Consider the following 17,387-nt stretch of genomic DNA (forward strand, 5'->3'; position numbering starts at 1 on the left):
AGTGAACCAGAGGCTCAGAGCGGCTAGGAGCCACTGCTGAGTAGGAAAGGTGGCCGGCTGACACATCTTTAATGAAGACAGCAGAGGCCGACCCCGGGAGTATGGGGCATGCCCTGGACGGGCCACAGAGCTGCTGAGCCAGTGGGACACCGGCCTGGACCCCTCTGCAGGGTGGGTCCGGGGTTTCCTAACCCGCAGCTGTCCCCGGGGTAGGACGCAGGGACCCCCTGGCATTTTCCTGAGATGAGGCCCCCGAGGACAGGCGTGGCCACCCCCTCCCCCCACCCCCCCCAGTCTGAGGTCCTGAACCCACCTTCATGGCCACGGCCTCAGCGTCTTCTCCTAGAAGACAGGCCAACGTAAATGCTGGCTCTTCTCTCTTCTCAAAGCAGCATCCCAGCGCGAAAGCCTTGGCTCAACGGAACAGTGGGTCTGGGTTCGAGTTCTGACCCTGCCATCACATTACCCTGACGGCTCAGTGTCCTGTGTGGGGAGGTGGGACAAAGGGTGAGGTCCTGAGGACAGAGGGAGGATGCGTGCCAAGCAGCCAGGGTGCGGCCACACGTCCGTAGACGACTTTGGCCAGACGCACGGAAAAGCCCGGGGAGGTGACCCAGGTAGCCGAGCTTCCTGCAGACGTGGGACGTGTGGCATCACACAGGAGATCTCTGTTAGCAGCCGCGGTCAGGGGCAAAGCAGGGCCCTCAAGGCCGCGGCCCACCTCTGGTGAGCAGGTGCAAGGCGGGGAGGGATGGAACCGCGGCGAGCGCTGGCCTCGTAAGCGGCACAGACGCAGACCCCGAGACGGGTGGGACCGAGTTTTCCACAGGCGCCCGGGGCCGTGAGCTGCCACTTCGCCACACCGCCTGCAAGATCCAATACAGCGTCTTGCAGGTTAGCAGCGTATTGGATTCCGACGACTCGTGTTTTAAGGCTGCCGAATAGTTGCAGGCGACAGAAAACCTGTTTCTTTCCCATTTTATACATCCAGGAGATTTGTACCACATGCAGCCGGCGTGTCATTACACACTTCAAAATACTGCATTCTCTCTTTCCAAAACCTGCGGATCTACCGCGAGGCGGATAGAATGCGGGGCTGAGGGTAAGGGCCCTTCCGCCGGGGCCCGAGAGAGCAGCTAAGTGGAGGGTGCCTGCCTCTTGGCATTAAGAATCCAGCCCACCGCCTCCACCCCCGGGGAGGCGCATCTCCTGGCGGCTGCAGGACAATCTGTTATTTCCCCAGGGAGGCTGGGGAACGTGCTCGCGGGGGAGAAGCGGGTGTAATTACAGAGGCCCAGGCAGGGCACTGCTTTAATGCATGTAGGGTCCGCTGCTTGACTTAAGTACACCTTGCTGAGCCCCGAGACTGCGCCCTGCACTGTCACTGTGCCCAAGCTCCTGGTCCGGGGAGACCGCCCCCCACCTCGTCCCCCCCAGCCTGCCTCCCCCACCTGCCCCCCCCCCAACCTGGCCCTGTTAGTGTGGAACCAGCCCCTTCTCCAGTTGAGAGCCATTTGTGTTATGATCTCCTTTGCAGATGGGACGTCTCAGGACCTATGGGGGTGGGTTTTGGAAAGTGGGTTTCCGGAACTTCAGATCTCAGCATGCAGAGCGGCTACAGTTGCCTAGATGGCAGTGAGCGGCTCAGGCTCTGGTCCCCGCCCTGCACAGGGCCTCCCTTCCTGCCTGCTCTGGGGATACAGAGCCCAGTAAACTGGAAACTCAGGCTCCGTCTCTCCTGTGCTAACTTTCCTCCTTTGGCCCAACTAGCTTTTCCAGAACGTTCAGTGCCAGGGGAGACACAGAGGAACATGGGTCCAAACCTCCTTGAGAAGCTTTTCAATGGGGAGGGAGGCCCTCTTTCCTTTCTTCCTCCTCAGTGTAGGCTCCTTGCAAGGCCTGGGGTAGACCATTGAGTGTGGGCAGAGCCTCTGGCCACGAAGCTCTAACAGCACAAGTCATTGCCAGCCCACTCAGATGGCCCTTCGGCCCGCTGCCCTTGGCAATCCCGCCTTCTTCTGCTGGGTCCCAACACCATGCCATTTCCAAATACCTCCTCTGGGCTGGGCCTTGTGCAGACCTGGGGTTGAGGGGGGATGACAGCAGAGGGAAAGGGTCAAGCCCATGCCCATGGGGAGTGGACAGGCTCACTGAGAAGATAAGACCCTCAGAAAAGTGCATGGAGCGGGGTTGCCAAGAGTCAGGGCAGCTCCTCCTTAAGGGCTGAGATTTAGACAGCAGGTGCACTAGGCAGGAAGCCCGGCAAGGAGGGTGGGTCAGCCCTGCCCTGAGATGTGAGCCCCCAAGGCCAGGGTCAGCTTTGTCTGGTTCCCCATCAAAGTGCCAGCATCTTGAAAGGGCCTACCACATGATAGGTGCTCAGCAGGCGTACCTCAGCTGAATAGGTGGGCTCGTAGATGGGCGTCTGTCTCCTGGGTCCTTTCGAGTTCCTGGAGCTGAGGTAGCTTCTCCAGGGACTGGGGGCAGCGGGACCCCTGTCCCTGGTTTGTGCCTGGGCCACAGTTTTGTTTTGTTTTTAGTTGAGGTGAAGTTCACATAACATAAAATTAACCCTTTTAAAGCAAGCAATTCAGCGGTTTCTGGAACATTCACAAGGTTGTGCAGCCATCACTTTATCTCCTTCCAAAACCTTTCCGTCCCCCACAAAAGAAACCCTGTTCTACTACACAGCTCCTCCCCCCCCCCCCGCCCCCGCCCCGAGTAAATCTGCTTTCTGACTCTGTGCATTTGCTTACTCCGGACATTTCATATACAGGAATCACACAATACGTGGCCTTTCGGGTCCGGCTTCTTTCACTCCGTGGAGTGTTTTCAAGGTTCACACACGTTGGAGTGTGTGTCGTGTCTCATTCCTTCTTCTGGCCCAACAATGTCCCATTGTGTGGCTGTGGCTCATTCTGTTTACCCATCGGGCCGTTGACGGCCGTGTGGGCCGCTTCTGTCTTTTGTGAAGAGCTGAGCGCGCGCGGGTGTGCGAGCCGCTTTGAGGGGCTGTTTTTCATTCTTTGGGAGTTGCTAGGTCATATGGTAATTCTGTGTTTAACTTTCGGAGGGATGGGCCAACAGCTTCTCCAAAGGTTCAAAAGAGATTTTTGAATAGGCTTCCAGGCTCTGAGGAAGCAGAGGCCCGCACCATTCAGGGGAGGGAGGTTGGAGGGGGCACTGCATGTGTTGGGGAGCAGGAGAGGGAGTGGGAGCAGGAGAGGGAGTGGGGCAGAGAGCTCCCACCCCAGCCCTGGGGATGGGATCCGTGGTAGAGAAGGGGTGTCCTCACTGGAGGGTGAGCACCATCCTCCTATGCTGGGAGCAGGGTGTATCTGGGGAAACTGAGGAAGCACGTGTTAATGGAAGACCGCCTGTGCTCTGGTCATAGAAAACATGTGGGCATATCATCTTCCTTCAATCTAACAAACCTGCAAGGTCTAGGACATCAGCTCCCCGCCCTCTGCTAATAAGGACATTGAGGTTCAAGGAGACCAAGCTCCTCCGCATACACAACCTTCCCAGTCCTTAGGCTTTAAAGTGTCCGTGAGTTTCCAGCTCAGGCCTGGCTCCAGTGCCCACATGCTGGCCGCAGGGGCAGATCAGGAAGGGCAGGGAGGGGCTCTGCCCCCCAACTCAGTTCTCCTCCAGAGGTGCCCGGGCCTGGACACAAACACTCTGTCTGAGGGCCTGGCTCTTAGGGACATTCTTGCCTCCCCCTGCTCTCCCACGGGGCCAGCATCCCTCGCGCCCTATATTCAAAGGACGGGAGGCCTCTCGTTCAAGGTCATGGAGACCTCCGAGTGCCAGCCCTTCCTCCTGCAAACTCCTGGTACCTCCTTGGGTGGCCATTACTGTTCAAGCCTCACTCCTGTTACTATCATCACTATTTCCATTCTACAGATGAAGACGTAAGACATCGAAGCTCAGGGCCCTGAGTGACTTCGGTTCATGTCCCTAAGTGTCAGCAGGCTCACGGGGGCGTCCGATGTGCTCAGGCACTTGCAGGCACCGAGAGCAGGGCCTGGTGAGGGTGGGACATCCCCATGTGTTTCCAGCACATTTGTTTCTAGGGGAAGGGGTGCGGCTCAGTACTTCCTGAGGTTCCCAGGACAGCCAGACTTGCCACCCACCGGCATCTCTCTGTGGCCGGAGCCGGCCAGCGGCATGATCCCGTTTGGGTGTGTTTCCGACATGGGCCCCCAGATCGATCGCCTGCCGCCGGGGCCGCTCCCTTCACCGGAGGGCTCTTCCCTGCTGCCCTCTCTCTTTGTGGTGATGTTTTTGTGAACTTGAGAAAAAATCAGGAAAAGGCCGATTCCCTCTGTCCAGCCCATTAATTCTGCATGCTCAGGCCCAAATTAACCTTGGCAAGGCTTCGAGAGGAGAGAGTAATTCTAACCTTAAAAATCTGCTGATTAAAGCTGGTTTCAGGAATTCGATTCCACTTAATGTCTTGGCAGGGAGCCCAGCCTCACATTAACACGGCCACAGACTCGGGTCCTGGCATTTCCCTCCACCTTCTTAATAAACAAAACCCCATTGCCTGTTTGAAGCGAGAATTCCTTTCCCGGACTCCCTTGCTGCACGAAGCTGTGTGTGTGCCTTGCAGAGCACCGTGGGCACCTGGGTGGTGTCACAGGTGCCCGGGAGGGGCGGCGCTGAGAGCTAGGGGCAGGCGTCAGAGCAGGGGCTCCTTTCTGGGCAGCCCCCTGCCTTCCGTGCCGCCTACAATGGCCTCTGGGGACTTTAGGAGCCCGAGTGCCAGTGTTTGCACATCTCCCAAGCCCCTGCACCTTCTGGGAACAGGGACCAAGGGGTGGGTCATGAGTAAAGACAAGGGCCAGCTACCTGGAACATACACATACACCGAAAACCCTCAGCGCCAAAAGACACGGCCGCTGGCCTCCCATAGAGACTCCATGTTCCCCACTAGCAGTCACTTTGGCTAAAATGTGCAAAGCGTTGCTAAGGCGTGTCAGCCTCAACAGGCCACCTGGCAAGGGGAGCACCAGAGCAAGAGCTACTCGTGGGAGTCCACTTTCCCCCTCAGAGTCCACAGAACACGGCTGTCTGGTACACAGCAGAGGGCTGAGCGGCTGTTGGTGGAAGGAGGGGAGGAGGGGAGGAGGGGAGGCCATGACCGGCAGAAGCCACTTTCTAGATCAGTTCCAGCCCCTTGGCAGGGCACCAAGAAACAGGTCTCAGCAATACACTTTGATGAGAGAAAGGAAATTTCACTTTACTTATTTATTATTTGTGCCCGGTACTTTTAGGAAGTATTTGAGATAGAAACAGCCCAGATATGTTGCAATAGGCTCAAAGAACAAGAATGCAAGTGTGGGGAGAGAGCTGAGTCAGAGGACGTGGGTATGTACATAGAGGGACAGAGATAGAGAGACGGAGGGAGGATAGTTTCCCCGCCCAGCACACCCGGCGAGGAGGGGCAGGGTGGGATGTACCCCCTCCGAGGGCCCTGGGGGACCAAGTGCCCCAAGGGATTTCCGAGATGTGGAAATGCCCCCGGAGGCCTGGCTTCTGCAGCTGTGTGGCAAGCGTGGGGGGTGGGCAGGAGCCCACACCCGCCTGGCTGAGGGTGGCAAGTGTGGGAAGGCGGGCAGGTATGGGCCACCAGGTGCCTGGACTGGACCCCTGGCAGGAGCCCAGAACAGGGCCGTCAGGCCAACCAGGATGACTGCAGAGTTGAGCCCGCGGCCCCCACTCCTGCCCCGCCTGCTCTGCGGGAGAGCCAGGGCTCGGATCCCCTCCTTCCCTAAATCTAAATTTACCTCATTATCAATTTTTAGCTATTACTCCATTTTATACCCACTAATTTATTAATCCTGGAACCCCCCAAAAACAATAAAACTGAAGCTCCAGGAATTTTATTTATATCTTTAAACATGATTTTTATGCCTTTTTATCTAGAAATTCATTTAATCTTTATTGCTGTCCTCACTCATGTCATGGTTAGGCTGCGGCAGCTCTGCTCGGATGAGCTGTCCTGGGGACGCTGTCCCTTGGCGGGGGGGGGGGGCCCAGGTGAGCAGAGGCGGGGGGAGGGGCACAGGGGGGCCAGCTCGAGGCCATACCTGGTGGGGCCTGATGTTCTACAGTGGCCCTGGGGCAGGACGTCACCTCCCTGGTCCCTGGAAAAGGCTGGCGGTGAGAGGCATCTCGTTGCTCATGCTGTCCCCTGATCTCTGCCCTTTAGTTCCCCTTCGGGTCCTTTTTCCAGAGACCTAAAGGGCCCATGTGCTATAAAGATGGTCTAGAATTTTCTATGGAGATGTTGGGGAGCCTCCAGCATGAGGCCCCCTCTCTTGACCCACCCATAGCACCTCTTAGCGCTTCTCCCCACTCCTCATCCAGACCCAGAGGCACTGAAGGCCTCCCAGGGACACCAGAAACCCCTCCTGGAGAGTCTCTTTGGCTCTCTCTGCTTGCCCAAGGTGCCGCTACCCCTGCGCACCCCCTCCCCCAAGCTCCTGCCAATGCTGGTCCCCAGGGTCTGGGGGTGCACAGGACTGTCTGCAGGGCAGTGGGGTGGGGCGCACATGTGTCCTAGGCCTGCCGGGCTCTGCCCCATTCTGGCTCTGTCCCTTGCACACCGCGGGTCTGTGGGGACGGGGCAGAGAGCTGCCAGCCTTCCATAGTTTGCTGCCCCATCCCTTTCTCTCTGCCCCTCAATTCCTCCGGCTCTGGGGACCTGACCTCCACAGCCAAGCTAGGCCACCTGGTCCCCAGTGTCCCTTTGGTGTGTGCACCACAACTTCTGCCCATAAGCTGGGGGTGAATTCCCAGAGCTCAGATTCCAGCTTTAACGTGTCCCTGTGACCTTGGGTTAGACACTACTCTCTCTGAGCCCCAGCTCCCACATCTGCAGAGAGGGCATCCTCTTCCGGGATAACGGAGAGGACCCCGGTCTCTTCCCCATCTCCTGGGTCACCTGTGGCACCAAGCACAGGGGAGACACTCGATTAATTGGCAGAAAGACCAGTTATTGTAATGTCCTGGAAAAGCAGGCCACCAGGACGCCAGGCCTGGAGGTAGCCAGTCTCAGGGAGGGCGAGTTCCTTGAGGTTCTGGAGAATGAATGTTTGGGAGCCTGCCCACCCCAGCCCAGAGAGGCCCCCCGCCAAGAAAATACAGGCCTAGGCCAGCCCCCTTGTCCTCTAGCCTCAGTCCCCCACTGTGGCAAGCCTGGGCTGCGTTGGGAGATGCCTTTGCTGATTGTCTTAGGAGACAGGCCAGGATGGAGACCCGGTCAATGATGATCTAATATTCCAGATCTCTCCTGTCACCCAACCCAGAGGCCAGATCAGACTGCAATCCATTTAGCTCAAACTAATTTTAAAGCAATTCACTATTTAACAAGTTCTGAGGCCCAGTGCTTTTGCAGGCAGCATGCGAATTGAATCATTTGGTCTAATCTTAGATTAATACGAACCAAATCCTTCAGTGAGGACGGTCCTGGGAGCAGCCTGGGACTTCACCCCTTTGTCTTTGCCACAGGCAGGCCCTGCAGAAAGCCTGACCCTCCGCCACTGGCCTGGACGCCTGAGTGATGCTGCCAGGGGCTGGCCCGCTGGGCAGGGTCAGACGGGGTAGGTCTGAGTTCCCCTCTGCCTCTCCCTAGCCCAGGTGGCCTTGGACAAACTGCTAGCCTGTCCAGCCTCAGCCTTCCCCAGGATGTCTCTGTGCGGGGCAACATAGAGCTAGAGACAAGAGAAAGTCCACGTCACCCCACCAGTGCCCCTACACGAGACCTTCTAGTGCCTCTGGGGATGTGCTCCGGCTTCCGGGGGGCCCCAGGGAGCATCAGGCTGTGTACCATGCGGCAGCAGCTGCTGGTCTGGGGAGATCTGGAAGGTGCTTGTGGGTTTTCCCTTCACTTGCTCCTTGGAGAGCACCTGCTTCTCCCAGGGTGTCAAAGCTTTGGCAGCAAAGGAACCGTGTTTACCCCCTTCCGCGAGCCCTGCAGCTCTGTCTGCCCAGGTGTCTTCCTGCCCTCCCAGGAGTCCCAGGGCCGGCTCACAGCTCAGGCAGGCGAGACACTTTGGTGCCTCTGGGGTCACCCTGGAAGGATGGGGCTCCATGGGAGAGAAGAAAGCACCAGGAAGACATACGGCAACCAGAGGCGGAGACAGCGGCTGGGAGGGAAAGTTGGGAGGATCAGATCCAAAGTTCTGATTCTGCACCTGCACTTGTTCCTCAAATCCCCAGAGCCCCCCAGTCCTTCCAGGAAACCTGCTTCAACAAGCAGGGTCTGGACCAGTGCCCCAGGGCAGAGCCATAAGAACCACAGGGCCTTTGCTTCCATGCAAGGCCGTCCGCCGACCGCTCATCACTGGTCTCATGGGGGTTCAGCAGAACGGTCTCTGGGTTCACAGATTCGGCCACCCAACATCAGGACCAATCCTCTGTGGTCCCTTGCAGAGGATTCAGATGGGAAAGCTGGGAAGAAGGCGACATCCTTGCCCATGCCCATCCTTCTGCCTAGAAACTTCTCTCGTCCACCTGACCTGGTCTTTTCCACCTGTTGTCCCCTGGCCCGCTGCTCCTCATCACAAATGTCACTTCCTCTTCAGCACGGCAAAGACTCTTCCCTCCCCCGGCCTCCCTTGCACTTAGCATCAGCCCTGTTTCGATCTGGTTTTGTTGGTTTGCTTGTCTCTTTCTCCCACAGGGGAGACTGGGGGATCACAGAGGACTGGGGCTAGGGACAGGCACGGAGTCGACAACAGTGAGAACTTTTTTACCACAGAGCCAGGGCCCAGCCCGGCCCCAGGTGCCCTTTTTCAGAGGGGGTGGCTGTCACTCCATCCACTAGGGGAAGTGCCTCTCACCCGCCCCTGCCCAGGATCTTCTGAACAAGTGGCCCCTTACCCCTTCATCACTTCAGGGCAGGATTAAATTGTTATCTTCTGGGTGGATTCTCCCTTCCCTTCTATTATCTCTTTGTCTTCTGTCTCCTTTATACCAGAACGCATTTTTTAAACTATTCATCTTTGTCATGTAAACGTCAGATTCAAGTGTGTGAGAGAAGCTAGGCCCCTAAAAATCCGCTTTCACTCTGATGGCCGCTGTGCGGACGGTCACCTTCCCGATGGGAGGGTGGTGAGGCCGGGCCACAGGGGGAGCACAGGGGCCGCCGCCAGAAGCCTAACCCAGCTCTCAGGGTTCTAAGCGGAGATGTGCCATAAACACCCTAGTCTGAGGACACAGCAGGTATCGTCCCTGCATTGGAGAAGGCTTTGGGCGTGGGGAGAGGCAGGGAGCGGGCTTTCTGTCACAGCACAGGGGGCTCTGGGAGACACTGGCTGACTGATTCAAGATGTGGAATGACACGTACCAACCTGCAGGCATACCCGCTTCCCAGAGTGGAGCCAACGTCCAAAAGCCCAACCTCCGTGTTCTGTCTTGCCCCAAACCCTGGTTCCCCCAAATCCCAGCTATTGGGGTTTTAGGCTCCAAGAGTCTCAGCCAAACATCTCTACCCTGGGTGTCCACTCTTGTCGTCTAGAGCCACAGTGTCCAATTGGAGCTTTCTGTGATGATGCAATGTTCCATCCCATCAAACCCAGGAGCCACCAACTACCAGCTGTTGAACGCTGGAAGTGAGGCTAGCAGACTGGGGAACCGAAGTTTCGATTTGATTTCATTCTACTAAATTTGAATTTGAACAGCCACACGTGGCTGGTAGCTGCCATGTTGGAAACCGCCACTCTGGAGAGGCCTGGGCAATGCACTTTCCAGCAATCCGTGGAGTAAGAGGCCGGGCTCACACTTTCCCACAGATGAAGGTCAACAGCAAACCTTGGCTTTGCAGGTTGTGGGAGGTGGCCCCAGGAAGCAGAATGAAATGTTTGCTCCAGAGAAGCGATTTCGCTGGCAGCCGAGGCCGTAGAGGTGTTTTGTTCCTCTAAAGGAAAGGGCCAAAGCACCTATACATCCCCAATAGCACACTGGCTATTTTCAGCTTTCTGTGCCTTACATCACTGAATGCTGCTCAGTTAATAAATAAGGTGCTTGACCGGTAGAGGAAGCCATGTGTTCACTGAGTACCTACTACATGCCAAGAAGCCCTCTGGTCCAAGTACCGGGCCTGAGTGTTGGCGAATCTCGCGAGAGGCATCAAGGGTGACGTGCAACGTACTCAGGCCCAGGAAACAAACACCCGGAATTAGGTCCAATTGGAAAGACATCAGAGCCCTGTGAAAGCTTCCATGGACAGGATGGAAGCTGTGATCTGTTCGATACTGTCCTGTGTCACGCGCATTTGTTAAATGAGCAAACTGTCGCTCCCACGCGTTTAGGCCTGCGCTGCTCCCGCTTTGGCCTGCTTAGATACTCACATCACGTGGAAGTCAAGCACAGTTTCCTGAGCACCTGCTCTGTGGAAAGCACCGTGGGGAATTTTACAAAGGACAATACAATTCGCGTTCTTGCCAATCTGATGAGACTTGTGCCCATAAGCTGGGGGTGAATTCCCAGAGCTCGGATTCCAGCTTTAACGTGTCCCTGTGACCTTGGGTTAGACACTACTGTCTCTGAGCCCCAGCTCCCACATCTGCAGAGAGGGCATCATACCACCCTCTTCCGGGATAACAGAGAGGACCCCGGTCTCTTCCCCATCTCCTGGGTCACCCGTGGCACCAAGCACAGGGGAGACACTCGATTAGCCAGGACTGTGGGCAAACTATGCCCACAGGCTGGATGTGGCCCACCACCTAGTTTTGCACAAGCTGAGCTCAGATGGTGTTTACATTTTATAATGGTTGGTTGGGGGAAAAAAATCAATAGAAGAAGAATGTTCATGACACGTGAAATTCTGCCCAATTCAAGCGACAAAATCCACGAATGAGGCTTTGTTGGGGCACGGCCACACCCATTTGTTTACCTATGGTCCAAAGCTACTTCTGCCCTATAAAGTCAGGGTTGAGCAGTTGTAACAGTGACCGTCTGACCCACAGGCTGAGAATATTTACTCTCTGGCCCTTCACAGAAAGTGCCAGCCCCTGTGAGACAGGAGGCAGGAGTGCAGATGTGCGAAGCCTACATGATGGTGGTGGTGAATAGCATGCCTGAGGCAGAATCCACACCCTCGTGGCTGCCCTTGACCCTGGGAGGCCCTTTCCAGGGACCGCTTCCACTGGCCGGGTCAGGAAGGGCTTCCTGGGAGACGGAGGCCCTGGATGGACTCGGGCTGAGTGGGGTTTGCACTGACAGTGGGACCCCACGAGGGGAATTGTAGAAACAGGAGCCACAAGGCCTGCCTGGGGACAGTGAGCCGGCCGTGTTCTGTAGCCCTAGCTGAAAGGGGAAAACAGAGGGCTGGGCTTTTGGTGGGGGGCAGGGAAGGGAAGGAAAGTGGGGAAGGGACACAGAGGCAGGGAAGGAGGGAGGAAGGGAGGAAGAGGGGGAAAGAGACGAGGGAGGTAGGGAGGGAGAGGTAGAGAGAGAGGTGGAGAATCAGCTGGTCACAGAAGCCACCGAGGGCTGGACAGAAAGGAGAGGCACCTGGTGATGTCCCAATATCACAACCAGTAAACTTGGCTCATCACACAGAGGTGTCCCCCTCTCTCATCCACTGAAGCCATCGGGTGTTGAGCCTTGGCAGACGGTCTGGCAGGTGGGGGACCTCCCTCCCCCGGCGGCTGAGTCTGTGGGGAGAAATCCACTGGAGGAGATTTGCAGCCAAGGTGCCCTCTCTTTGTAGGAAGAGTTTATCTTGACTTGAAGGCAGCTCCCGTTTACTATTGGTTTCCCTGTAAATTTATCTTTCCTTTTTATTTAAGAAGGGGGAGAAAAGCCCCATAGTGTCACATAAGCAATTTTGAGTATTTAAGAAAAACTCCTTCCCTGCTCAGCTGTCATGTTCACAGGAAGCTGTCAGGCCTTAATTCCGCAAATATAACGATTTTGAAAGTTGCTTCCAGCTAGGGGTGAGGTTCTCCCGAATTTCCTATAAATAGCTAGTTGCTTTCTCTTTTTCCTTCTTTGTACACACACATCAACCAGGGACTCACAGCACGCTTTCCCCCACACACCCCCACACGCGTGTGCACGTGCACCTCACGCTTACGTGCACACGCACACAGCTGCGTCCACCAGCTCTGGAAGACGACTCTCCCCCCAACCGCATCATGGCTCCTAGACAAAAAACTCCACCCACGGAGCCCCCAGGGGAGCCCCAAGCCTGATCAAAAAGCACCAGGAGTTTGTAAAACACAGATCGCCACCGACAGACTTGATTGCTTTTTTGATTAGTGAAAGAATGGATTTGATACACTGCCTCGTCCGATAACGTGCAGTTAATCCCCAGTTGTCATACGGGCTAGAAGTGGGCCAAGAGCTGCCAGGTGATGACGTGGCGACAAAGGCACCCGGGAGGAGAGGGTGGCACTGGGGCTGTGGGCTGGCTGGGGGTGCCCTGTGAACGGAAGGGGAGAGGACCAGGGCGTGGAGCACGTGGCGAGGCAGGCCGGTCACATGCTGAGCCTCATCAGGTTCACGCCTCCCCTGCTCCATCCGCCTGCAGGCTGGGCTGCGTGTTGCAAAAGCCAGCCTGAGGGGACACTCACTCCCGGGCATCTCTGTTTCCTTCCCACGCCATCCCTGTGCCCAGATTGCGGTTTCCAGCTCAGACTGAGCACCATTCTGTGCATTCTGTGTCTCTACTAGCTTGTCTTCCAAACTCCTTGAACTCGCCAGGTAGGAATCTGAAACCAGCCTCTCCCCCAGCAGGCTGCTGCACCCCCAGGGTTTTCTGTCCCGGTGCCTGGGACCCCTTGTCCCCCCACGCTTGTCTGAACAGGTGCACGGGCGTCGTCCTCGCACCTGGCGAGCGTGGCCACTTCTCCACACCTGCACGGCCGCCACCATCCAGTGCCAGGGCGGCTCCCGACTCACAGGGCTGGCCCCAGTGCCCTCACCTCCCTTGGCTGTCTTCCCTGGCCACACTGTGCCGCGGTGAGCTTCCGAAAGGCAGACCTGGTCATGACATCCGGGGGCAAAGTCAAGCTCCTGGCTGTGGCCCCCATGGCTTGTTGTCACCTGACCTACTTCGTCTCCCCCACCTGGACCCTCGTCATGCTTGGCCTTGCATCCGGGGTCCTATGGTTCCTCAAGCCAGCCTCTGCCTCACCTCCTGTCCCCACCTGCTTTCCCTGCTGCTGGGATGATGATCCGCCCCCCCCCCCACTCTTCCCTCAGCCGCGCAGTCCCTCCAATGCCCTCTCCCACTGTCCTCTGGGACTGTTCTGGGCATCAGCTCTTGACCCTCACAGCTGCCCAGGAGACAGGAGGAGGAAGGTGCCCACATCACAGCCTAGAAGGACAAGGACCCTCCTAGCAGGTCTCGTACCCCAAGCAGGACCCGTCTCTCCAGAAGCCCCTCTTTGCTGACTCCAGCTCACCAAGGGTGGATTCTGGGAAGCCTCTCCCCCCACAGGGACAGTAAACCAGCTACTCAACATGAGTCAGATTTCCCTGAAACTGAAGCTGAGCATTTTAAGCATTCAATGTGGAGCCATTTTCCAGGATGGTTTTCTAGTATGTAGTTTAAAGTCCCGAGCCTTTGGAATACCACAAGCAAAAATGAACCATTTATTGCCTTCAGGTCCTGTACCCTGTACTGGGCTGTGGAGACCGGTGGGACACTTGTTGGCCACCGTCATTCAGAGGGTCTGAGGCTCCCTGCCTCACCCTGGAGCTTCCAGTCCCGGGAGTACAGATGGGCAGTGAGCCATGGGAGGGACCCAGCGTGCTGGGCAAGGCAACACGGGGAGGGGGGCATGCCCTTGGGGTCCTTGAGTCCTTGGGGTTCTAGAGGGGGCTTCCCTTCCTCCCTCGATGCTACTTGACATGGTTCGCTCTCGTCAGGGGTCCGCTGTCCCTCTCTCCAGCCTTCATCGATGATGCCTCTCATCTGTGGAGACCAGAGACATCAGATCACCAGGGTGGTTAGAGTAATATCTAAAAATAGAGTAACTAGGTTCTGAGTGAGGCCCTGAGGGTTCCTCTGATTAAAATGCATGAGCCTTGATGTAGAAACGGCGATTTTTCTTTTTAACACCATCCTGCTCATTGGATGGTTCTGGACACTTCTGGGCAGGTGAGGTTGCCCACAGGTGCTAGGGAGGCCCAGGGGAGGGGGGGGGGCGTGCTTTCTACTTCCTGTGGACTCTCAGAAGGGACACACAGTAGGTGTTGGAGTCCCAGGGAGTCCTCGTGTGTAGTTCAAAGATGCTGCAGCCCGGCCCACACAGATCAGCAGTGAACTTGAGGGGGGGTGGGGAATGGAGGCGCAAATCAACCACATTCTTTTCAAGTTCGAAAGAAAGCAGTGGAAGGAGAAGGAGACAGGTGAAGGGGGGAAGTCTGCAAACCCTCAAGAGGAATGAACAGTGAGAAAAAGTGGATGCCTGGCCTTTTATTTCAAAGAGACAGGAGAGAGTTCTTCTCTCAACAATTTATGTCTCTCTCCATTTGGCTCATTACGTGAGCCAAAGGAATGAAACTTCCCACGAGAATATGCAAAGTCCAAAGGAAAAGAACTGATAAAAGTCGCAGGGTGGGCTGCTCGTTCATGGCAAACGAGAGCTCACAGGAAATGTCCAAACAGGCGCCTCTCTCGGCAAGAAGGAGTGAGTTATCAAAAATAACAGTAAAAAAAAGAAACACGGCGTATTAAAAAACAGAAGAGTCAGGAAAGTATATTGCCTTCTTAATAATAAATACGTTTCGTGGGCAAGAATTGCAAGGGAATCGTTTAAATGAATTTCCGCTTTGTTTGGTTGGTTTATACAGGGTTTGGTCCCAGCTGACAGCAATCTGTAAAAGTTCTAACATATTGGAAATCTGATTTTGTTACAGCCAGAGTCCCGTAGTCCAAACTGATTTCTCTTTCAACTCTGCTAATCAGACAGGGCTCAAATGGATTCCTGGTAGAACCGAATCGCACTTGGTCTTTGGGGGGCATATTAAAAAATTTCTGGTGTAAGCTTTAAATGCAGAGAGAGCTGCTGGCCAGTTGTCACCGCAGTGTCAGTGGGGGGGCGGGGGGTGGCAATGGCCGTGTCTCGGATGAGCAGCGAGGGGCCCAGGGAAGACCTTGCCCATCCCCGGCCTGCAAGGCTCTGGTGCCCTGCCTTCTCTTTCTGCCCCACCGATTGTGGAGCAGGTGTTTGGGAAGCCGGGGAAACACGGCAGGAGAGGGAAGGAGAGAGTTCCGGTTTGAAGGCAAAACCCTGGCCACCCCGAGACTCGCATAATCGGGTTCTGAGAGGACCCTAGAGGACTGTCCTCCTCACCAGGCCCCGCTCTCCCCCTCCGCCTGCAAGCCCGTCCCCACTGCTGGCCCTGACTGTCCCGTCTCCGGGTCCTACCGTCCCTCCTCACTGTCCGCCCCCCAAACCAAATCCGTCTGCGAAAGATGCAGGCTTCACCTTAGAACAAACACAAATGTGATTGAACAGACTAAATAGAAGCCAGCAAGTGGGGTATGCACGAGGGGCCTCTCGGTTTCTGGAGGTCAGTCCTACGAAGTGCCACCCCCAGCCTCAGAGGTCCTGCCATCCAGGGCTGCCCCGCTCGCCCGGTGTGATACCCTTGACCAGGAAAGGTCTGGAGAGTGTGTGTGTGTGTGTGTGTGTGTGTGTGTGTGTGTGTGTGAATCAATCCCACACACGTTCAGCCCCTCCCCGTACACCAAGGGGTCTTAACCTAGGCTCTGTGAATGAACTTTAGGGTAACCCCCAGCCCCTACAATTATGGGCAAAACGCACACGAATGTGCATTCCCGCATCCCCACCTCTTCTGGGTTCTCACATGCCTCCATGGTCCCTAAAAGGGAAAGCACCCAGCTGTCTGCCCGGGTTTGCCTGCTGCCTTGCCCACTGTGCTTCTTAGATTCCAACCCGGACCTCGGTCCCGGCCCCGGAGCCAGGCGCACGGGCACCGGCCCTCGGCCTCCCAGGGTGCCGGTGGCGTCCGCGGCCCTTTCTCGCTCCTTCTCTGTTGCGCCGTCTCTCTCTCTCCCTTCCTTCCCTCTTTCCAACTGAATTCTCGTTTTTCCTCTCTCCCTAGTGCTTGTACGGCTGCTATGTCCATTCCTCCATCATCCCCACCTTCCACCGGAGGTGCTACTGGCTCCTTCAGGTAGGTGGCTGGGACTGGATTCTTCTTCCGTCTCCGGTGCTGCGGAAGGTCTGTGGAGGGAGCTGCGTGGGCGTGGGGTCCGGCGTGCAGCGGCTTCGGGCGGGGGTGCCCCGGCCAGAGCTCCTAGGGGCATTGGCGTGTGGTGCTGAGGCCAGGTGTGTGGCCGGCCTGGTGTGCTGTGCGATGCCAGGAAGGGGAGAGGCCTGGGGTGGGGGGTGGGGGGGCCGTCCTTCCGCCCCATGAGAGTAAAGCCCCACCGGGTGCTTCCAGGGTGGCTCGGTTTCCTCTTGATGAGGACGGAGAGAAGGCTGAGCGTCTGCCCGACTGCAGAATGCCCGTTGGCCGAAAGCTGTGCGTTCACATTCTCTTGTGGGTTAGTCAGTCGTTGGCACTCGTGGAAAATCGGCTCTCAGAGGCATGCCAGCGGCAGCCGGATTGATCGGAAGGGTTGTTGGGAGAGCAGGGGCCCGCGGCTCAGCCGGAAGGAGCCCAGGAATCGATCTGTGATGTCTGCCATGCAGGGGGACGGAGAAAGGGGCAGAGGAGCCCCCCGGCCACCCTCGCTCCACAAGGGTGACCTGGCTCCCAGCTTTGTGTCCATGGTGCCCGTGCACAGCCTCACGGAGTCGGGCCCGGCTCGGGGCCGCGGCCGCCCAGCCTCTTGCCTGTTGGTGGTCAGTGGCGGTCAGAGAGCCCGGCAGAGGGTGCCGCCGTGTGAGTGGGAGGGTCCGAGGGACCCATCAGCGAGGCTCGACCTGGTCCTTTGCAAAGCTTGTCCCCGATCGGCAGCCGCTCTCTGTGGGCCCAGGCATTGCTGCCTCTGACCTTTCCCACTGTGGTTCTAACCATCTGCACCCGCAGCAGTTCAAATGAGCCCGCCCCTGGCCCCGGCGGCTGGAGGAGCTCCCTGGCTTGGGGAGTACGGTCAGGAGGGGTCTGGCAGATTAGAAAGCAAGCCCCTGACACCATGGTGTGTATTCAGAGAGCTGAGGCCTCACGTGCCAGAGCGCAGAGGGGCCACTGGTCCCAGGGAAGGTGGCCTGGAAAACATCTGCGGGGCCCAGAGCCATCTTGGTGTGGACGCCGAGGCTCTGCCTGGACAAGGCTCTCGGTCTGTCGGCTCTGCCCAGCCCCTGCCTCCTTGCCCTTCTCCCTCAGTTCCAGAAATAATCGTCTGCGGTTCAGCAAGTTCATTAGCAGATGACGCCTGAGACTGTCCA

The 17,387-nt window shown here is 57.0% G+C and overlaps 1 protein-coding gene and 1 long non-coding RNA gene across 9 annotated transcripts in view; one reads left to right on the forward strand and one right to left on the reverse strand.

The window, feature by feature from the left end:
• Positions 1 to 17,387, forward strand: part of CAMTA1 (calmodulin binding transcription activator 1) — an 850,500-nt gene that overhangs the window by 586,956 nt on the left and 246,157 nt on the right. For all 8 annotated transcript variants that reach the window (XM_045035030.1, XM_045035028.1, XM_045035029.1 and 5 more), the window contains exon 7: positions 16,096 to 16,167. In XM_045035030.1, coding sequence (XP_044890965.1) covers positions 16,096 to 16,167 — 72 coding nt within the window. The remainder of the gene's footprint in view (positions 1 to 16,095; positions 16,168 to 17,387) is intronic.
• LOC109502057 lies at positions 13,592 to 16,978 on the reverse strand. The gene is made up of 2 exons (XR_002160401.3): positions 16,137 to 16,978; positions 13,592 to 13,936 (listed from the first exon to the last, which is right to left on the reverse strand). It is a non-coding gene; the product is annotated as an uncharacterized LOC109502057 (long non-coding RNA).

Source organism: Felis catus, chromosome C1 (genome assembly GCF_018350175.1).
Source record: "Felis catus isolate Fca126 chromosome C1, F.catus_Fca126_mat1.0, whole genome shotgun sequence".
NCBI lineage: Eukaryota > Metazoa > Chordata > Mammalia > Carnivora > Felidae > Felis > Felis catus.